The sequence below is a fragment of the Ochotona princeps genome, chromosome 6 (genome assembly GCF_030435755.1).
Source record: "Ochotona princeps isolate mOchPri1 chromosome 6, mOchPri1.hap1, whole genome shotgun sequence".
Taxonomy (NCBI): domain Eukaryota; kingdom Metazoa; phylum Chordata; class Mammalia; order Lagomorpha; family Ochotonidae; genus Ochotona; species Ochotona princeps.
Genome location: NC_080837.1, coordinates 53,063,952 through 53,086,888, shown reverse-complemented (window position 1 = coordinate 53,086,888; position 22,937 = coordinate 53,063,952). Strand labels below are relative to the sequence as shown.

Sequence of the window (22,937 nt, the reverse complement as noted above, 5' to 3'; positions counted from 1 at the left end):
TTCTTTTCAGCTGTGTACTCATGCATATGACCATTTTTAAGGTGTTTCAAGTTACATCAGGAGTGAATGATCATTTTTATTTTAGCATGTCACTTGAAAGTCTTTAAGATTTGTGTATTTGAAAGGCAGAGTAGGGAGAAGGAGGTGAAGATAGAGAAATCTTCCATCTGTTGATTTACTCACCAAGTGGCCACAGTGCCCAGGGCTGGGTGAAAGCAGAGCTAGGAGCTTCATTCAGGTCTCTGTGGGTCCAGGGATTTGGATCATCCTCCACTACTTTCTCAGGCCACAAGCAGGGAGCTGGATGGAAAGCCAAGCTGCTGTTGCCCAAATATTTAATGTTGGCACTTCTCGCAGTGGCTGTACCTGTCAATGCCAACCCCATCACCTTAAAGATTTATACTGTTAGTTCTTGGTGGAATTATATACTGATTCAATGAATGAGCAAGAAAAAGTCTATTTTTCTAACACTAGTCCAGTGGTTTTGAACTTTTTTTTAAAGCGACATTGTTTCCACTCCTGCAACATTTAAGAATCCCCACTGAAATCTTGTCTCTTCATGTACTGTACACAGGCAGTAAATTAGTTGAAGCTGCAGTGTGAATATTCCACCTTGATTGAATTCTGTTCTCTGGATTGCAAATATGTATTCTCATTCTTTGATAAGGACAGGTTTTTCTATCTTGTTTTTCAAAATAAATTATAGTAGCAAAAGTAGTCAATCATCTATTTATGAAATTATCAGTGATATTCAGTATTTCAGGTATGTGGAAAAAGCAGATGACTAAAGTTAGTTGTACTTTTAAGATTTTACAGAAATACAAGGGAATAAGATGTTGTTCCACCAAAGCTTCCAGTCTGCCCAGGCAGTTACCTCCCTCTGTACCCCTTCCATGCAATCTGCTCTGTTGGATGAGCAGATGTTTTGGTCCTTTCCTGTTTTTCTTTTGTGAGGAATAAAGCACTATTAGACGAACACAGCTCTGATCTTAGAGGAAGTGCTATGCCAAGTCCCTATGATTGATGGACTAACTATGTAATTCTCAGTGTATGATAGCCTCCCAGGAAAGTGCATCAGAATGCAAGTAAGTATGTAATTCCTTGATTGGGAGTAACTGTAAATCTTCTATAATAAAGAAAATAAACTGATTTTGGATTAAACTCTTCATTTTTTTTTTTTTTTTAGTACCATTATTAGTTGGATCACAATTTACAAATGATCTTGGGATAGTATTATTGGACCAGTTATCTGAGGTGTAATTAGGGTTTATGAATTACATGAAAAAAATTCTAAAATTTTGGATCCTGATAACTTAAAATGAATGCATAAATGAAATTATGTGAAAGTGTTTGTAGCCCCTTTAAATTTTAAGATAAAAATAATTCTTAATCAGTGGACGACCTCATTGAGCGAAACTGGCAGCGATTCATAACTGGAGAACTATTAAAACCACTTGAGCAAATATCTCAGAGCATGCCCCACATCCGGGACTTGGGGTGGGCTGGAAACCGGGTGGGGCTTCTCCCTCAATATCCCCCTTTACCTCAGATACATGATGGAAACAATATGGACATAATAGTATTACCCACTTTCCTATACCCCCTGAACCTTTTTTTTTTAACCGCAATTAACTATGTAAAGATTGTCAACAACAATACAATAAAATAAAATAAAAAATAATAAAAAAAATTCTTGATTTATGTTTTCTTGACAGATAGGTAATGAAGGTTTAGCTGCTGACTTAACTGATGATCCTGATACTGAGGAAGCATTGAAAGAATTTGATTTTTTAGTCACTGCTGAAGATGGAGAAGGAGCTGGAGAAGCACGGAGCTCAGGGGATGGCACCGAGTGGGGTAAGGTGATGAATGGGGGGAGCCTAGAAGCTAGTCCTCAAAGGTTGCTTATGTATTATATATGGACTGTGTGTATCTGAGTGTATGATGGCAAGGGGAAGTGGCACTGAGTAATTTAAGGTTATTTTTCACAAATTTATTTGGATTTGGTATATTATATAGCTTTTCATGAGTTTTGTTTTTTGAAATTTATCTTGACTGAGTTGAAAGATTTACTTGATTTAGAAAATCAATTTCTTTTCTCTTAGATCTTTTTAAAGTAAGTATTCAATTTCAAACATTCCCATTATTTGGTAAGCTACATTTTTAACAAAATTAAGTCTCATTATGTCTATATTGTGTTAATCTTATTACTAGAAGAAATAAAGCTACTCTTCCTCAATGGTTTTGTATCCAACAAAATTTATTGATGATATTAAATGCTTTGCATGCATTATTCAGTGTGAAAATGTTAAGATCTAAGCTTTAAAAGTTAATGTGACACCAATGATTAGTCATTACTAAAAGAGAAAACAGTTCTTGCTGTACAGGGTTAAAAACCCCAGAAGGTAAAGTAGAAGTCTTAAGAAAAATTTTAATAGCTAACATCCAGTATATTTTTGCCATTCACTCTATTCATTTGGTCATTGCTTAATAACAACATGTGGACAAATGAGTGGAGCTCAAAGTATATATACAGAACTTTTTTTAATACACCAAACTTTTATTTTATTACTAGCAAGAGGAGTTACCAGTGGCGTTTTAGAACCTTTTTATGGTGACCAGAACCCATGTTCTAGCATGTGAAGCACAAAATTAAAAATAACCTGTAATGCTTCTGTATAATAGAACCAATGGTTAGCATTTGTGTAAGTATGTGTGTGTTTAAGATTTTATTGTATGCTGATTTGGGTAGTCCATACTTTTCAGTTAACATATGATCATTCATTTAATATATAGTTCTCTTACAAAAGTATTTCTTTGAAAGGCTAGGCACACTCATGTCCACAGGGTCACTAGTGCTCATCGGAGCAGGGTTGAGGGGGCTGGTGCTTAGCAGGAGCTGGAAACTCAGTCCAGGTCTCCAGCTACCTGAACCATCACTGCTGCCTCCCAGGGTCTGTGCGCAGGAAGCCGAGGTTAGGACTCATCCTGGGAGATGAACTCCAGCACTTCGAGGTGGGATGTCTTCACAGCCAAGGCAAAGGCCTGCCTCTAGAGCCTTGTTTTTAAAATTAAATAACATTCTGTCAAATTATGCTATGAACTTACTTAACCAGAGTTCTGTTGATGTACGGTTCGATCATTTTCATTTTAAAGAATGAAATCTTCAAAAATAATTTTCTGGGGCCCGGTGCAGTGGCCTAGCAGCTAAAGTCCTCGCCTTGAATGTACATGGATCCCATATGGGCACTGGTTCTAATCTTGGCAGCTGCACTTCCCAGCCAGCTCCCTGCTTCTGGCCTGGGAAAGCAGTCGAGGATGACCCAAAGTCTTGGGACCCTGGAACCGCGTCCGCGTGGGTGACCTGGAGGAAATTCTTGGCTCCTGGCTCCTGGATTGGTGCAGCACTGGCCATTGCAGTCACTTGGGGAGTGAATCATCGAATGGAAGATCTTCCTCTCTGTCTCTCCTCCCCTCTGTATATCTGCCTTTCCAGTGAAAATAAATCTTAGAAAAAAAATTTAATTTACTGAACATTAACAATATAGATCTGTTTTCTCAGCTTCAGTTTATTAGAAGTTTTTAGGATAAAAAGATCTTGAATTTTATTTGTATGAAATGACATTATTTCTTTCATAAACATGTGCTCTGTTACACACAATAGGTAGACTTTTGGCCATAGTTCAGTTTTAAGGTTGGACTTAGTGTTTGAGAGTAACTAGTATTTCCTCTTGTAAACAGAAATAACTGGCAAAGGCTTCTTGTTTTCAGATGAAAATGAAACCAAATATTAGCTTTATAGCTCTTCAAACTGTTGAAAAAAAAGAACACTTTTAAGAATAAAATGGTTCAAGTGATTTCTTTAAGAAATGAAAACTGTAGATCCATGCCTAGTTCTTAAGCTTGTCATTTCTACTCTGTAGGTGTCATCCTATTTTTTTTTTAGAGTAGATAATAAAATACTTCTTTGTATAGATTTAGTTAATTACCTGAAATTTGAATGTATTTATAAATGGGAAGATGATTGATTTCACATTTAAATATTGGGTAAAGATGGATTTTTTAAAAAATAAACTATTTATTTGTTTGTTTTTAGATTTGTTTTTATTTTTTATTGCTAAGTCAGATATACAAAGAGGAAGAGAGACTGAGAGGAAGATCTTCTGTCCGATGATTCACTCCCAAGGGAACGCAACGGGCAGTGCTGCGCCAATCTGAAGCCAGGAGCCTCCTCCAGGCCTCCCATACGGGTGCAGGGTCCCAAGGCTTTGGGCCGTCCTCGACTGCTTTCCCAGGCCACAGGCAGAGATCTGGATGGGAAGTGCAGCTGCCAAGATTAGAACCAGTGCCCATATGGGATCCATGTGCATTCAAGGCGAGGACTTTAGCTGCTAGGCCACAGAGCCGGGCCCTAAACTCCCTTTTTTGAGACAGTCCTGCAATACTTTGTCATATTAGTTAGTGTTTCTGTTTTCTAAGCTAGTATTCTCAGTTATTTCTGTTTTTAGTCTCTTAGTGTTACAAAGCACTGCTTTTCAGGAATCATTTAATACCTTTACCCTGTTTTCTACATTCGATAATTTGAGTTTCTAATCAAAAACTACTGATTCATAGTTCTGGTTTTGCCTTTTTCTCATGAAGACTAGTGAATATTTACCTTCAGCTCCCTTTGGGACTCAGCTTTGGCATTTATAGACCCAGTAGTAACAATGTTTACATTTACATATAGTGCATGAAGTGTTGAACATTGAAATTTGTTACAAATTTATGCTATAGTTAGCCGATTTGTGGAGTTCTGCTTTGTGAGTCCGAATCAGCATCGGCTTCATAGATTTTGGGAGTCAGCTGCTTTGTGCATGTTCATTTTCTTTTAGACAAGAAAAAGTTGCCTTAATTGATTCACCCTCATTTCTTGATATTTTTCCCTCCTAGATTTTTAAAAACAGGATAATATGTAGAAGATTATGCTGCCTCTATTTTTGCTCTTATTTATTTCTTATAAGCAATACCCAGCTGTAACCAGGCAAGTTGCAGGATGTTGTCTGTGCACATATGCATTTGCCAACCTGTTTTATTTGCACTGCCTCAGTTTACCTTGGTTTTCTAGATTTGAGGTTATCTTGCAAATAATGTTTTTTTCTTTATGTTTATCCTTTTTTTTGTCTCCTTTTCACTCCACTGCCTTTTGCTATTTTGATTACTATTCACAGCTTTATTCTCTGCAGAGGTCTTTTAAAAATTGTTTGGCTGTCATCAAAATTTTCTAATTGTTTAAAGTTTATATCACCTAAGGATTTTTTTCTTCGGGGGATGGTTCCTCTGTGAAGCTTTATATGGCTTTTCCTCATAGTGTGTTGATTTATTTTGCTTTGAGTAGTTTAAAATAAGACTTATTAGTTTGATTAAAATGAGTGCAGATAAGCAAGTCCTTAGATCATATTTTTTGTGAAGTGTTTGATAAATTAATAAAAGGATTCATGATGAGGAACCAATTTTAGGAAGCTTGTGAAAGGTGATTTTTTTTCTTTAAATCAATGTTTCAACTGTTTAGGAACATTATTATACTTTTCCAGACTTAACAAATAATTTCACATGTACATTTTAGTTTTGTGAAACAAACTACTTTCAAGTAATTTGAATCTGCAATTTAACTTAAAACTTTGGATATCAGTGTTCACGTACTGATCAGTTAGTGATCATAGATACTTCCATCAGTGAAAAAATTGTTGTGGTGAAGACTTGAGACACATTATAGTAAATTTTGAATTTGTGTATGCCATTTAAATAGGATTATACTTACATTTCTTACATTCAACAATTTAGAAAGCTTCTAAAATATCTGTTTTAACGTTTGAAATTGGGCAATTTATAGGCTTGTGTACCAGAATGTACTGAGTTATCAGAAGTTGAACATGTATATTTCTAGTGCTAGCCCACCATTTATTCATCTTAACTGATTAGTGTGGGCTGTGTGATTTCATGTAATTTTTATTTAGTAGGCTACTTAATTTTATATGTGTACTAGCATTAAACTTCCTAGTAATATGGCTTTTTTGTTTTGTTTGTTTTTTAAGATTTATTTATTTTCACTGGAAAGGCAGATATACAGAGTGGAGGAAAGACAGAGAGGAAGATCTTCCGTCCGATGATTCACTCCCCAAGTGACTGCAACGGCCAGTGCTGCACCGATCCAAAGCCAGGAACCAGGAACCTTTTCCGGGTCTCCCATGCAGGTGCAGGGTCCCAAAGCTCTGGACCGTCCTCGATTGCTTTCCCAGGCCTCAAGCAGGGAGCTGGATGGGAAGTGGAGCTGCCGGGATTAGAACCGGCGCCCATATAGGATCCCGGGGCGTTCAAGGCGAGGACTTTAGCCACTAGGCCAGGGAGCCTGGCCCAATATGGCTGTTTTACAAACTAAACAAAAGAAGGAAGAACCCTTAACACCTAGAATAATTTTAAAAGGCTTTTTTTAAATATAAAAAATATACTTTTATTGGGAAGTCAGTTATACAGAGAGGAAGAACTTCCATCTGCTGATTAACTCTCTAAGTGGCAGAAATGGCTAGGGCTGAGCTGAGCTGAAGCCAGGATCCAGGAGCTTCTTCTAGGTCTCCCACGTGGGTGCAGGGTCCCAAGACTTTGGGCCGTCCTCCATTGCTTTCCCAGGCCTCAAGAAGGAAGCTAGATGGGAAGCTGGGCTGCCGGGACTAGACGTGGCTCCCATATGGGATCCCAATGCTTGCAAGGTGAGGACTTTAGCCTCTAGGCCATGCCGCCGGACCCAAAAGGATTTGTTTTAACTCCATTTCTCTAATAGTATATTTTTAGTTTATTAGGAGTGAATTTTTTTCCAGGCACAAGTATTTATCACATTTTTAATATTTAGAGTTATTTATTTAAACTACTTGAAAGTCCTCTGTAGCATATGTCTAGTACCTTTATCTTACCTCAGAAGGTCAACTCAAAAAAATTCTTAAGTGGAATTAGAGTTTTGTTTTTGTTGTTTTTGCTAATATTAGTTATAGACCAATGAAAGAAGATAATGAGATGTTGAAATATTTGGGTTGGGGCAGAAATTGGATTCTAAGAATGCTTTGATTTAATTATTTGGTATATTATTTGGAACTCTATATGTATATGTATTATATTGGACTCGAATGCTGATCAGTTAGTACAGTTATCCTGTGCATGCAAGATGTGACAGAAGGTGCATGAATATTCATTAATGAAACAGCACTGACCTTTCTAGCTTGCACTTCATGAGTAGCTCGCATGTATTTCATTCATTTGCTTTTATAATGCTGGCTGAATAATTTTTATTAACATTTTTATAAAGATGCAGTGATCTATTTTTATAATACTAGATTTCTAATGTCATTCTTGTAAGAAAAATAACCTTGAAATTTGTGATTCATTAAAGTGGAACATTATTTAACTGTCATTGTATTAAATGTTTAGAAACTTGTAACATGGGCCTTAGAATTTGAGTCGTGAATCACAAAACTGAGACTGCACCTTTAAAGTATTTTTAGTAAATGCTGTTAAAATATTTTTATTGTGATTGTGTAAAGCTATAAGTTTACTACCAACAGCTTGCCTTGCCAACTGCTGATCATTTTTCTTTTAATAATATGCTGCATGTAGATAAAGATGACCTCTCCCCAACTGCTGAGGTTTGGGATGTAGACCAGGGACTAATAAGTAAACTGAAGGAACAGTACAAGAAGGAACGAAAGGGGAAGAAAGGGGTGAAGAGTAAGTGCAGATTCTGACTCTTACAATTTTTGTGTTCTGATAATGAGACAATAATTCTTCAATTTTGTGTTAATTTTAAACTTTGTTATGTATTTGAAACGTATTTGCATGACTTATGATGTTATTGATGAAATAGAAAATTAATTTAAATATGTTGGCCAAAGAAAAGGAAATAATTATGAGGGGCCTTTTTAAAGCATACAGTGTTTAACAAATTAAAAGGAGTATGCTATTGAAATTAACAGTAACAGAAATTTGTGTTGGTTTCTCTATTTTTGGTAGATTAATAAAGGTATAGCTAATATACAGGTTGTATTTCTTAGTGTAGGAATTTTTCAGTGTATTGAAGTTGAAAGTTTTATCCGTAGTTTCTTCTTTCTGTTCTTAATTCAGCAGCAAACAATCGCAGCAGGCCCTTATCCCCCAAATAATCTGTGTAGTATTTTTCCTAGTTTACTCAAATGGAAGAGGGCCAGGGAGGAGGGTAGTGGTGGCAGTAGAGTTTGTTTGGTTAATAGCTGGCTGTCTTCTGGGTGTCTGGTGTGTTTCTCGCTGTTATATCCTGACCAGTGTACTACAAAAATATAAATACAGCTATTGCACTTCTCACAAAGAATTGTTTCTTTTCATTTTGTGAATCAAATTGCGTAACACCCAAGTGGAAGACGTCTGGTAGAACTGTGAGTGTGAAATGGAGAGAGTTGAAACTTCTTTTCTATGAACTACTCTACTATAAAGTGACCATTAGCTCTTGTTAGTCTTTTTTTATTATAATGTGTGAGATAGGTAAAAACTGTTTACACATTCTTTCATATTCCTTTGGTGATGAATGTGTTAGTTTTCAAAATGGCAGATATAATGGAAAACAATGTGAGTTGCTTTCAGTAAAACATTTTTTTGAGTGGTTAGTTTTATTATGGAAGGTAAATGGAGTTTTGGGTATTTGACCTGTTTACAGTTTTCTTTTGTAAATTTGTGCTAGGCATGTTATTGCATGAGTAAAAGAACAAATTACTCTTAGCACACCGTATAGTGAACTGCTTATTATATTAAAAACATTTAGTGCTGGAATGGGGCTGTGTTCAATTTTAACATCACTTAAAATGCATGCATGTTGAGTATAAAAGTACTTTGGCATGATTGACCACTTTAGTAGAAAGAAAATGACATTAGAATATTAGAGTTTAGACTTTTTCTTTCTAGGAAAGGTAGCAGTTCACTGTATTATTGGATTACTTTATGTGTAAGATGTAAACTGAGTTAAACGTTTGAAATTTTTCTTAGAAAATACTAGATAATGGGGCTTTTAATTTTAAATGTAAATATCTTTGTTCTGGTAGATAATGACTAGGCTTTTTTTTTTTTTTTTTTAAGATTTCTTTTTATTTGAAAGGCAAATTTACAAAGAGAAGGAGAAACAGAAAGGAGAAACAAAGATCTTTCGTCTGCTGATTCACTCCCCAAGTGGCCGCAGTGGCTGCAATTGAGCGGTTATGAAGGCAGGTGCCAGAACTTCTTTTGAGTCTTCCACGCAGGTGCAGGGTCCCAAGGCAAAAGTGCTAAGCAGGGAGCTGGGTGGGAAGCGGGGCTGCCAGGATAAGAGCTAGTACCCTTACCGGATTCTGGCACATGTAAGTTTAGCCAGTAGACTAATGTGCCAGGCCTGATGACGATACTTTTGAGTTTGAAATTCAAATAATTAGTGAAGCTAGATTGTGAGTACAAGTGGAGTGCCTATTTTCTGCTTTTACCTTTCCATAAAAAGTGAAATTTCCTTTGATTCTGCTTTTACATTGGTTTGCTGCTCATTCGCTTTCATATACTTGCGTAACCTTTTTAGCACAATTTAAGTGAACAACAGAAATGGCAAGTAATGTAGTATAATGAAGTGCTGTTTTTCTATCCTCATGTAAATAGTCAAAATACAGAAATTAACAAAGGGTCCAAAGCCATAGCTTAGTGACTGAAGTCCTTACCCTGCATGTGCCAAGATTACATAAGGGTTCCAGTTTGTGTCCCAGATGCTTTGCTGCCCATCCAGCTCCCTGCTTGTGACCGGGGTAAGCATTAGAGGACTGCCCAAGGCCTTGAAATCTTGTTGCCATCTGAGAGACCTGGAGGATGTCCCTGGCTCCTGGCTTTAGATCAGCTCAGTTCCGGCCATTGTGGCCACTTGAGGAGTTGATCAGTGGACGGATCTTGCTGTCTCTCCTTCTCTGTTTATTTGCCTTTCCAATAAAAATAAATAAATCTTTTTTTAAAGTTAAAAGGTGACTGTTGTTTAATAATCCTTTTTAAAGTTTCAAACCAACCCTTGAAAGAGTGTAAATGCACACTTACTGAGCCATAGTTCCCAGTTTCTATGGATTTTCTTAGAGGATAAAATTGTTCAGTTTACCATATGGAATCAACAGATGGAGTCCAATCTTAAATCTCTTTGAAGTCCCCAAAATGTGCCATGAATTCCAACTCTTAATTTTGTAAAGACTTCATGTAAGATTCAACTCGTAAATGCAAAGGCTTCTAACGTTAAGCTCCCAGTGATCTCTCAGTTCTCATTTCTCATTCTCAATTCTCAAATCTCATTGCCTTCATGCTTTCTTTTCTTCACCTATGGAAGAAAGTGACTTAAAATTTAGCAACTGTTTCTGACCCAGAGTGGTAGCCTAGTGATTGAAGTTCTCACCTTGCTCGTGCTGGCATCCAGTATGGGCACTGGTTCTAATCCCAGCCACCTTGCTTCCCATCCAGCTCCCTGCTTATAGTCTGGGAGGGCAGTAGAGGCTTAAGACCCTGCACCCATGTGGGAGATCTGGAAGAAGCTCTGGATCCTGGCTTCGGATTGGTGCAGCTCTGGCCATTGCGGCCAATTGGGAAGTGAATCAGATCTTCCTCTCTGTCTATCCTCCTGTCTGTAAATATGATTTCCTAATAAAAATAAATCAATCTTTTTAAAAAGTAACTATCTATTGGATATGGTGTTACGGCTCAATTGGCTAATCCTCCACCTGCAAGAGATGGCTTCTCATATATGTGCTGATTCATACCCTGGCCGCTCTACTTCCTGCGCAGCTCTCTACTTTGGATCTGGGAAAGCAGTAGAGGTTAGTTCACATCCTTGGAACCCTGCACCCCTGTGAGAATCCTGGAAGAAGTTGCTGGCTCCTGTCTTTGGATCAGCTCAGCTATAGTTGTTGTAGGCATTTGGAGAGTGAACCAGCAGGTGGAAGATCTTTTTCTGCCTATTCTCTCTATAAATCTGTCTTTCAAAAAAAATTTTTTTTTTAAAGATTTATTTATTTTATTACAAACTCAGGTATACAGAGAGGAGGAGAGACAGAGAGGAAGATCTTGCGTCTGCTGATTCACTCCCCAAGTGACCGCAACAGCCGGTGCTGTGCCAATCTGAAGCTGGGAACCTGGAACCTCTTCCGGGTCTCCCATGCAGGTGCAGGGTCCCAAAGCTTTGGGCCGTCCTCGACTGCTTTCCCAGGCCACAAGCAGGGAGCTGGATGGGAAGTGGAGCTGCCGGGATTAGAATCGGCGCCCATATGGGATCCCGGGGCATTCAAGACGAGGACTTTAGCCGCTAGGCCACGCTGCCGGGCCCCAAAAATAAATTTTTTAATGAAAAAAATTATTTTGCTTGAATGGGACACACTGTGTCAGAATTTTTGAAGTTTATGATCCTAATTTTCTGAAATCTCTACACAGGAGATTTTATATGCTTTATATATACTTTATACCTCTCTTTAGTATAGGGACTTCAAAGAAGTTACTTTATGGGAAAAAAAATGAAACCAAAAGCTTGTGTTTTTTTGTTTCTACAAAGTTTGAAAACCTATGCATGTTTGTTTTCATTTTCCGTGAACTTAAAGAAATTTGAGATTTTATAATTTGCTTATTTGAACAGTTAAGTTAGAGAACCTTCCATCCACTGGTTCACTCGCAAATGCCCTCAGTGGCTCAGTGGCTGGGGCAGATCAAGACCAAGAGCCAGCCTCTCCCAGTCTCCTGTGTGGTTGCAGGGAATTAAGGACTAGTGCGTTTTCTACTGCTTTACCAGGTGCAGGAGCAAGGAGCTGAATTGAAAATGGAATAATGGGCCTGGTACGATGGCTCAATTAGCTGATCCTACCCTTGCAAGCTCTGGGATCCCATATGAGCACCAGTCCTGGCTGCTTCACTTCCTTTCCAGCTCCATGCTTATTGCCTGGGAAAGCAGCAGAGGGCGGCCCAAAACCTTGGGACCCTGCACTCACATGGAAGACCCAGAAGAAGCTCCTGACTTCAGATCAGCTCAGCTCTGGCCTTTGCAGCCATTTGGATAGTGAACCAGCAGATGGACGGTCTTTGTATCTGTCTCTCCTTCTTTCTGTAAATCTTCCTTTTCAGTAAAATAAATAAATCTGTAAAACAAAAACAAAAAACAAAACGAAAAAGGAAGCAAGAAAGCGGGGTGTCCAGGACTAAAGCCGATGCCTTTACGGGATGCCAGCATGTGGCGTCTTAGTTTGGTGTACCACAACACTGGTTCCCTTCCCAGGAACTTTGAGAAGTCTGATCTCCCACTACAGCCGTGTTGCCCCTCCGTGTTACAGATTGCTGAACTTTTGTCTACGTAGGCAAGAATGTAATGATGAAAATCAAGAAATTAACATTGGTGCAATATTGTTATTAACTGGAAATCCAGTGTTTTCCTACTGTAATAGTTTTTGTATTTTTGTATTTTGGAGGTTGGAGACTGAACAAAAATGTTACATTAATCTTTTGTTAGAATCTTGGTGTATGAGAATTTTTCTAGCTTTTTATGGTGTGTTTTTGCTGTATCTTTTATTTCTGTAAAAACATGCAAATTGATAATGATTAAAATTCACACAATATAAATCATCTGAATTCAGTGTGAAGCCCTTGACATCTGGAATCTTTATTTAGAATGTGAGAGATGAGCTTAAAAATCTTTTGAATTTTTAAGTTTTTCTTTGGAATTGATTTTTACTTTTTTTCTTTCTTTTTTTAAAAAAAAATATTTACTTTTTATTGGAAAGGCAGATCGATTTATAGAGAGAAGGAGAGACAGAAGGATTTTCTCTCTGCCTAGTGGCTACCAACCCCAGAGCTGAGCCAATCTGAAGCCGGGAACCAGGAGCTTCTTCTGGGTCTCCCAGGCAGGTACAACATCCCAAGTGTTTGGGCCATCCTCCACTGCTTTCCCAGGCCACAAGCAGGGAGCTGGATGGGAAGTGGAGCAGCCAGGGCATGATCCGGCGCCCCTTTGGAATCCCAGCACTTGCGGTGCGAGGATTTAGCCACTGAGCCATTGTGCTGGGTCCTGATTTTACTTTTCAGTATGGGGAAGTTTAGCCTAAACGGGAGTGGAAGTCTGTGTAATCTGTTTTCCTGTAATAGGTGCCCATGCTCACAGTCTGTGACTACCTCTGCGCTCTTATGCCAGCTGAAATGTTGGCTTCCGAAGAGCATACAATTGTTTTATTTCCTTTATTTATACAGAAGATGTATAGGTTTTCCACATTTAAAAAATTCATACTTTGCAGAAAATCAAATCTGAAGTTTATTTTTGTGCAAAGAAAAAAATCTTTGAAGCCCAACTATGCTTAAAAATACATGTTGCACGAACTTTTTTTAAAAATAAAATGTATTTAAAAAGTGAGAAATTGCAGATATACATGAGCTGGAATTGGAAAGATTGGAAGGAGAAAAATGTTCCTATCTTCAATCCTGTGTCCTCAGGAAGAAATAATATTCTTCCCCATTGCCAGTCTGGGAAGAGGATTGTGGTTACATGACACCACCTCCCGGACCCAGTGAGGATGCATCCTGGGAAGGGGTTATTTGACAGGCAGAAAGTATTACGTAAGGCAGGAAGGGTGACCCAAAGTTAGCTTCCTGCCTCTCCCATTCATCTCCTGCCCCTTCCCATTCCATAATTTCTTACCTTTTGAGAGTTGCTGAAGTATTGATTTAGTACATCTTCTGCAGCTATTTTCTGCTGGTTAGGGGTATAGGTCTTGCATATCCTGGGTTCAGAAATCGCTCCCTATCTCATGTAATGCGTCCATCTCACGAACCAGAGAATTCCTAGTGAGTATCAGTGGCTGTTTCCCAGACTCATGTCACCATTGTTACTCTGAGAAGTTGTTGACCTCTAAAACAGATAGGCTTATCAATCAGCATGAGCAAAACTGAAAAGAAACCAATTGTAGGTGGAGTGCTCTTTAAGAGGAGATTGTTTTTTATTAATTCTCAAATGCTGTGGGATGATATGTTGCCCCTGTGCAGATTGAGAAACTGTCTAACTTGAGTGTAAAGACTACTGACCCTTTCAGTGAACAAACCACTGCTAGAGTTGAAGTGACAGATTCCATTGATAACTACACAAGGTCCTCCTTATTTCTAGATAGATAGATAGATGGCCAGCCTGTTTGTTTTCTTTTCTTTTTTTTTTTTAAGATTTATTTGTTTTATTACAAAGTCAGATATACAGAGAGGAAGAGAGTCAGAAGAAGATCTTCCGTCCGATGATTCACTCACCTAGTGACCTCAACGGCCGATGCTGTGCCAGTCCAAAGCCAGGAACCAGGAACCTCCTCTGGGTCTCCCATGCAGATGGAGGGTCCCAAATCTCTGGGCCGTCCTCAACTGCTTTCCCAGGCCACAAGCAGGGAGCTGGATGGGAAGTGGAGCTGCTGGAACTAGAACCGGCGCCCATATGGGATCCCGGGGCGCTCAAGGCGAGGACTTTAGCCACTAGGCCACACTGCCGGGCCCCTGGGCCCCTGTTTGTTTTCCATTGCCAGTTTAGACAGAGTGACCACAGACTTCAGTACTTACTGTAGAAGTCGTCCTGAAGTATAGGCCAGATTACCTAAAGCAACAGTCAAGATTTTTAAAGTTAGGTTCATGCAACATACTGATATCTTCTAATGTAATATTAGAAGAACTCACTAAGTGCTTCTCCTACCTATAGCAGTTTACAGAGAGGATCAAGAAAAGAGGTAGGAAGAAAACGGCATTGGCCTTGATATGGAGAAAGCAAAGTCTTCGTAATTTGTGGCCATTTGAAGTGGTATTTGAGGTCTTAGGTTGGTTCACAGGAATATGCAGACTTAGAGTTAGTGTACGCCTGAGAATGCTCCTCTCCCATCCTTTGCAGAGGCATCAGCAAGGGGAAGTGGCCTGACATGCAGTATGTGTAACAGGCCAGCACAGAAGGTCGATGGTTCTCATGCATCTGAGGCCAACAAGGCCTTAAATCAGGGCATGTTTGTTAGAGTCGAAGGCCATCAGTGGGGCCCTCTGGCCAGCTCTCCACACGACACAGGTCCCCATCCCGCCATGAACTTTCTGAAGAACCTTATAGATTATAATTTTTTTTGCCATTTCCCTTCATGTCCTGGATAAGAATATTGCCATTTATCTTCTATTGAATTATAAAATTTTGGAAAAGGAAGTATTTTAAATTTTTCAGTATTTTAATATATGTTATGTAAGTGAACTTTCCTGAATGAGTTGCTAGTTTTCACTTTTTCTGTTTCATTTTGCATAAGCACATGCCATTGTTATTCCATATTCAAGATAACGAATGATTACCAGGATATAAAGTGTTTGTGAGAGTGTAATTTTAAGGCCCAGCGCGGTGGCCTAGCAGCTAAAGTCCCTACCTTAAATGCACTGGGATCCCATATGGATGCAGGTTCTAGTTCTGGCTGCCCCGCTTCCCATCCAGCTTCCTGCTTGTGTCCTGGGATAGCAGTGGAGGATGGCCCAAAACCTTAGGACCCCGAACACACATGGAAGACCCAGAAGAAACAGTATCCTGGCTCCCAGGTTCAGATCAGCTCAGCTTCGGCTGTGGCGGTTACTTGGGGGAGTAAATCAACGGATGGAAGATCTTTCTCTCTGTGTATCTAACTTTGCAATAAAAATAAATAAATCTTTTTTTAAAAAAAATAGTATAACTTAAATCCACATATCCTAAATTAGGCATTTTAGTACTCTTTAAAAATTATTTTTTATAAAGATTTGGTTTTATTTGAGAGTCAGAGTTACAAAAAGGGAGAGTTACAAAAAGTGAGATCTTCATGTACTGATTCACTCCCCAGCTAGCCACATTGGCCAGAGCTGGGCCTGTCGGAAACTAGGAACTCAGGTAGGGGCTTCTTCCAGGTTTTCTGCAAGGGAGCTGGGCCCAGGGCCTTGGGTCATCCTCTGCTGCTTTGACAGGTTATACACAGGGAGCTCAGTCGGAAGTGGAGCAATTAGGACTAGAACTAGCATCCGTACGGGATGCCATTGCCACAGGGGAAGATTAGTGTGCTAAATCACTGTGCCTACCAAAACAAATAAATTTTTTCTAGCAATAGCTTTCATTAGATTTCTGGCAATACTTTCGCACAGTGTGAAACTTGTGATAAGAAAAGACAGGTTATGGGCCTGGCGTAGTAGCCTAGTGGCTAAATCCTTGTCTTGCACGCACTGGGATCCTATATGGATGCCGGTTCTAATCTTGGCACTCTTTCTCATCCAGCTTCCTGCTTGTGGCCTGGGAAAGCAGTGGAGGATGGCCCAAAGCCTTGGGACCCTGCACCCACGTGGGAGACCTGGAGGAAAGAATCTCTGGGCTCCTGGCTTTGGATCGGTGCAGCTGCAGCCATTGTGGCTGCATGGGGAATGGATCCACAGATGGAAGATTTTCTCTTCTTTCTGTATATCTGATTTTGCAATAAGAATAAAATAAATATTTTTTAAAAATACAGATTGTGTTTAGAAAATACAGGTTGATAATTCTTAATCCATAAATTTGTTCGAAATGCTAAAAAGTATGGATTGCAATGTATTTCATGCTTGTTGCATTTTCAGATTGGGGATACTTAATCATATTTTTGCAGTTATTCTCAGGCCAATATGGTGGTGCAGCAAGCTGTTTACCTGCTGCTAGCGCTGGTATCCCATATGGATGCCAGTTCGTGTTCCAGCTGCTCCACTTCCCATCCTGCTCCCTGCTTATGGCCTGGGAAAGCAGTAGAGGATGGCTCATGTCCTTGGGCCCCTGCACCCATGTGGGAGACCAGGCGGAGGCTCCTGGCTTCAGATCAGCTCAGCTTTGGCTATTGTGGCTGTTTGGAGGCCGAGTCAGTGGATAGAGGATCTCCCTTTCCTTCCCCCTCCCTCCTTCCTTTCTGTAACTGCCTTTCAAATAAAAATAAATAAGTCCTTTAAAACAGCCTTTAAATAGTACATGTGACAAAAAACTGTTTACTCAGTTGTCACATTGCTTAAATTTTGCAGGCAGTATTAACAGCCATGCTGAGGAGATAGCTAAGTGCCAGGCTTCTTGTTTAAGAACTTTATAGGTATGTTAGTTCTGAAATATGTTACTGTTGCTTTTTAAAAATCCTTTTAGAAGGCAACATTGTTATTAAATTTGGCAGCAAATGTATTCAATTTAATAATGAGTTTTCCAGAACTTGCCTAAGCTAAAACATAGAATAAATCAAAGTAGTACTTTATCATTTGCTCTCAAATTGATTTTAAGTGAAGACATTTTTATGTACTTGAATTCATTTGGAAACTAATCATGAATTTCAAAGAATGTTGCTGTATTTAGGATATATCTTAGAATTTGCCCTATGAATTAATTGACTTAAGTTGATGTTTCTGATACTGTAAAGATTTGTTTGATGGCTCAGTTATAAAGTATTTAAATGCATGTCTTTTTTTCCCCCTAAAATTTCTCTGATAAACGTTTTCAATATAACTGAAGTCAAGTAATTCCGTATTTTTTCCTCATCTTAATATACCATTTCTTCTTCCTTCCTCATTTACCTTTAAAAAGATTGCTTATTTGAAAGGTGAAGTTGCAGAGAAGGGCTGCAGGGAGAGAGACAGGGTGTTCCATCTACTGGTTCACTCCTCAAATGGCCACGGTGGCTGCACCTGACCTATTTGAAGCCAGGTCCATGAGCTTGCTCCAGATCGCCCCTGTTCGTACAAGTGCCTGGTCACTTGCACCATTGTTTGCTGCCTTCCCAGGCACATCAGTAGGGAGCACTGTGGTAAGTGTTCTGGCTGCCACCCTTATGGAAAACCAGCACTGCAAGCAGCGGTTTAATGCGCTAACGTATGCCACAGCATCGGCAGGTCTTAATCACCTCCATTTGTAAGAATGGCTGAGGAAAGATGAAACTCCGTAAATAATGAGACCAACGCAAAAGGAATAAAATGTTAAAAAATTTTTTTTTTCTGTATCTCCTTTCCACTATTAAATTGTTTTCCTGTTTTACTTTAGGGACTATTAAATATACTTTTCTACTCTATTCTTCCGTATTTTCTATTTGGTGCATTTAGTAATTTAACTTGCTTAAATTTTGATCTTTGGTACCATGTAATTCACAGCTAAAGTTTTTATAGTGTTACACATTTAATTTACATATTTTGTGCTTTAAGCTATATTATCAAGATCATGGGCCTTTTAAATTGTTTCAAAATGATTGGTTTTAATTTATTTATGTAAGATTAATAAATTTCATATATACAGATTTAAAAGAGAAGAATGATACTTCCAGCCCCTCCCCCACTCCCTCCCGTGCTCGTGCTCCCAGGCCCTCTTCCTCCTTTTCTTACTTTTCCTTTTAACTTTTAGGAACAATTTATTTCTTTCAAAGGAAGAGTTACAGAAAGGGAGAGAGATCTTCATCCATTGCTTTACTTCCCAAAGGGCCACAACAGCTGGGGCTGGCCTGGTCCAAAGCCAGGATCCAGGAACTTGTGTGGGTGGGTGCCGTGTGAGAGCCATCCTTTGCTGCTTTCCCAAGTGCATTAGCAGGGGGTTAGATTAGAGGTGGCGAAGCCAGCACTCATACCAGTGCCCATCCACAAGTGGTTACAGTGCCGCAGGCAGTGGCTTTGCTCACTTTAAATTTTTGCCATGATGTAGCATTGAGTATATTTTATAAGCACAAGCTTAAATCACTGTTCCTCAGTATAGACAAGGGTAACCAACGTTCAAGTTTCATAGTGTCAAGTTTACTCATATACATTATAGTTTTGTACTGTCTATAATAGCTACCACAGTTAGGGGAAATATATAGTGTTTTGTTTTTTGGGAATTAGCTTTTTTACTGAGCATAATGGTTTCTGTTTTTATCCATTTTGTTGCAAAGGACGGGATTTTATTCTTTCTGTGGTTGAGTAGTATTTTGTTGTGTGTGTGCCCTTACTGTGATTTGTTAATCCAGTCATCAGTTGATGAACATCTGGGTTGATTCTCTATTGTCACTGTTGTGGATTGAGCTGTAGTAAACATGTGAGTGCAGTTAAGTGGTTCATATGCTGGTTTTTTTCATTTGGGTAAATTCCCAGGAATGGAATGGATCAATCCAATGGTAGATCTATGTTTGAATTTCTAAATATTCTCCATATTGTTTTTTCATAATGGTTGTAGAAGTTTACATTCCCACCAGCAGTATGTTAGGGTGCTTTTTTTTTGCATGTTTTTTGTCAGCATTTATTGCTTTTTGATTTTTCACTGATAGCCATTTTGTCTTGGGTGAGGTAGGACCTCATTTTGATTTTTATTTGCTCTTCCCTGATGGCTGGTGATCCTGAATAAGCCATTCAAGACACACCAGTTGAGGAGTTTCTGTGTGCCTTGCGTGTGTGTAAGAAAGCCAGTGATTAATTTACAAGGATGGGCTGAGGGTGAAGGATAGAGATTTGGTAAATTTAAGATTCATTACTCTCTGAAGGATGACTCTTACTAGAATTTATTTAGAGATTTGAGTTTCATCTAAGAAGGTAGCATTGAGTTCATGATCTGTTACTTTAGTTGACTTCTTCCAACTGTGCACTTGTGAACCCTGTGTCATACTTTATGTTATGAGAAACAGATGCAAGTTTTCTAGGTGAGACACTTAAGCATTGCAGACATTCAGACTACTGTTGGTTGTTAAGACTTAAAGCATACCATGTTGCCCCTGGTGTAATGAATTATTGGACTGTGTTCTAGAGGAGAAAGGAAGAGTTTGGTACATGAGCTATTGGTACACTGGCTATTACACAGATTAGTTATAGAACTGTGATGAAGGACCCTGTTAGAGTAAACCAGTTTGCAGGCCCTAAGATTGCCATAAAGGAAGAAACTAACATGATAACAGTACAATTTTCTTGATAAAATGTCTCAGAGGACATAATAAAAATGGTAAGATTTCCATCATTAAGTGAGAAACTTTATTTTTTTTGAATTACTGGTGAAATGTGTATGCCTATATAAGCATATGCTAAACTGTATTAATGTTAATAAAGTGAATTTATGGAAAGACACATTTCCCCCTTCAGGGGATGAAAGGGCTAATAAATCCGAGATCTGTGATTCTTGTATGCCATAGAAATAACAGAAACAACAGGTGTGTCTCTGCGTGTGTCTGCAGAATAGCTTGTCATCTCCAAGTCAACACTTGAGTGTATTATGAGTACTTCAGAAACTTCATGGAAAATGTGGATTATGAGGATTTCAAATTTTTGCCATCAAAATAAACTTTTCCATGAACTTTAAAAAATACACATGTATTAAGAGAAAGGGTACAGAAATAACATGATTAGTGACAAATAAGTATAATAACTTTTGTTAATAGTAGTTAATATAAAGCTCAGTATTATCTAGCTGCTTCCCGCCACATGCTGGTAAATTGGTCAGTGGCTGTTCGGAAGTAGTTCTGAAAAAGAATATGCAGTAATGCAGAATAAAGTGTTCTAGGTTTTGTTTTGTTTTGTTTTGTTTTAGATTAAGATTTATGTTAGTAAATCATTGTATGGTTTGTGAGTGAAATCATAACACTTGGTTGGTTCTGTCTTGTCTGGCAACAAATTAGGATCTTAGAGAAAACACTTTTGTTCTTGATTGCTGCTGGTGTTGCCCATAGCTGTAGATATTGACTGGAGTGCTACAAATTGTTCAGATTCAATAAGTATTATCATTAAAACATTAAATACTACTTAGAATCTCTGCATTAATCAGAGCTTTAATTTAGGACCTAGTTGAGACAAAGTATATAGCCTGTTTTAGTAGGATAAACTAATAAAAATAACAGGTATTTTAAATACAGATAAACTTTACTTTTGTTTTACAGTATATGGATTGTGTCTGAAAATTCAGGATTAGTGGTGACTGTCAGGTTTCATTATTCTTACTGTGTTTTTTATAGCATAGGAAAATGTGATCATTTTTTGTAGAAGTTTTTCAAAATTGATCAACCTGAGGTTTCATATGTTTCCCTTTTAATAATGCTTGTAAGTTTTGGCTGTTTTTTTTTTTTTTTTTTTTAGCTGTGTTTTTATATATTGTGTAGTTTTGGAAATAATGGTCTGAGCATTTCTTCCTGACATCTTAATGTAACATTGTGCTTTCAAAGCATGTGCTTAGAATGATAATGAGAGTTATTACTTACAGAGACACTGTTACGGCAAAATATTTGGATCATAGTGTAGTTTTTCAAGTTATGGCAGAGTTTAATTAGTAACTTGACTTTAGTGAAAAACACAGTGTAGATTTATTTAGAACTGCTAATATTAACATGAAGCCTGTAATCACACAGAGAGAAAGCTAAGTAAAAATGAAGCTTTTGCCTTAGTTTTAGATTGAGCTGAAATTTGAGCAAATAATTTAGATAGCATAGAGCTTTAAAGATAAACAATATTTTAAGGATCATATGGCTTTATCTTTTAGGATACTGACATTATTGATGGTCCTTAGACCATTACTGCTACTAGGAGAATTCATTTCAGTATACTAAGTCACTGTGTATTAAACTCCTGAGAAACCGTTTATGTTTAAAGGCCTGTATTGTTGCCAGGGACAAGAATACTTAAGCACATCTTTAGAAAGCAGGCTGACTTAACAATAACCTGTTACTTCAAATATATATATAGTGTGTGTGAGTTAATTTGAAGCCAAATGGAGGGATCTGTTTTCCATGAATAGCTGAAATCTGGTGTTTCACACCCTTATTTAGTAAAATTTTTATCCTATTATTTAATATGTAAACTGTAGTTATATTGAGGTAATAAGAGTTTTAAATAGACAAAGCTTTTATACCTCACCTCCCACCTCTGAATAATATATGATAGTGCACATTTGATTTGTGGAAGATAACTACAATATAGTCCATCACATTTCTGTATTGCTACCCAGTAATAGAAATTTTGGAGTGAAAGTGGGAAAAAATAAATTAATTATATTATTAAGTATTGTAACTGTTAAGTGCTTAAATTTTCCCCACAATATTGTGTTGTATTGTATGATTTTTCAGCATTTAAGAAGCGGTTTTGTTCTTTATAGCTGAACCAATAACGTTTCCATCTGGAGGAGGCAAGTCATTTATTATGGGTTCTGATGATGTTTTGTTAAGTGTACTGGGCCTTGGAGACCTTGCAGACTTGACGGTAACAAATGATGCAGACTATAGTTATGATGTAAGTGCAGTTTTATTTTAAATTTTTTAATGATTTAATAGGCTCCTTATTTTGTGGAATCACTAATAAAACAATGTCAAGGTGCATGGAAAGGACAAGTTTTAAGTTGTGTTGATTTGAAGTGACGTGTAATTTTTTTATAAGTACTTTCTTTGTTTTTTCATTTTTCTTCTGTACTTTGGTGGATTAGCTAGTAGTTTGGAATGATTACCTTAAAATAGTGATTGTAAATACATCCTGAGTAGTCAATACTCAGCTATTGTTTCAAATGAAGCCATGTTTTGATGTTGACAAGAAACCAATAGTCAAAGAACTGATTTGCTTTCAGGATCCTTCTTAAAAAGCAAATTTTATTTTTGAAGTTTTATTTTCTTAAGGAAAATGTTAAAGTTAGCTTGCATCATTTTCTGAATAATTTGTTGGATAAGGAAAGGAAGAAGTAATGGGGATGACAGTGTTAGAAATAAAACTAATGTTGGACTAATGTTATTTTCTAGATATTGAGCAGTCAATTGAAAGTTAATTATACTTGTTTAAACTTTTATGTGAATGAGCTGGAATTTTTTTCGTATTGCTTTGCTTTTTACTACATTTTATTCTTATCTTAGCATGATTTTTACAGACATCAGCCTTAGTCGGCCATATTATCCTTTTTAATATTTTTAAAGCATATAAGCAGTGAAGTAGTAAAT

General features: G+C 37.9%; 1 protein-coding gene across 3 annotated transcripts in view; it reads left to right on the top strand.

Annotated features, from left to right (window-relative positions):
• STRN3 (striatin 3) overlaps window positions 1-22,937 on the top strand; it is a 101,250-nt gene that overhangs the window by 55,693 nt on the left and 22,620 nt on the right. For 2 of the 3 annotated variants that reach the window (XR_009245634.1, XM_058666299.1), the window contains exons 7-9: window positions 1,716-1,857; window positions 7,645-7,755; window positions 22,112-22,245. Coding sequence is in view for 2 of the 3 variants with exons in the window: in XM_058666299.1 (XP_058522282.1) it covers window positions 1,716-1,857; window positions 7,645-7,755; window positions 22,112-22,245 (387 nt within the window). In the remaining variant the exon portion in view is untranslated. The remainder of the gene's footprint in view (window positions 1-1,715; window positions 1,858-7,644; window positions 7,756-22,111; window positions 22,246-22,937) is intronic. The other variant, XM_004584739.3, reaches the window with a different exon arrangement.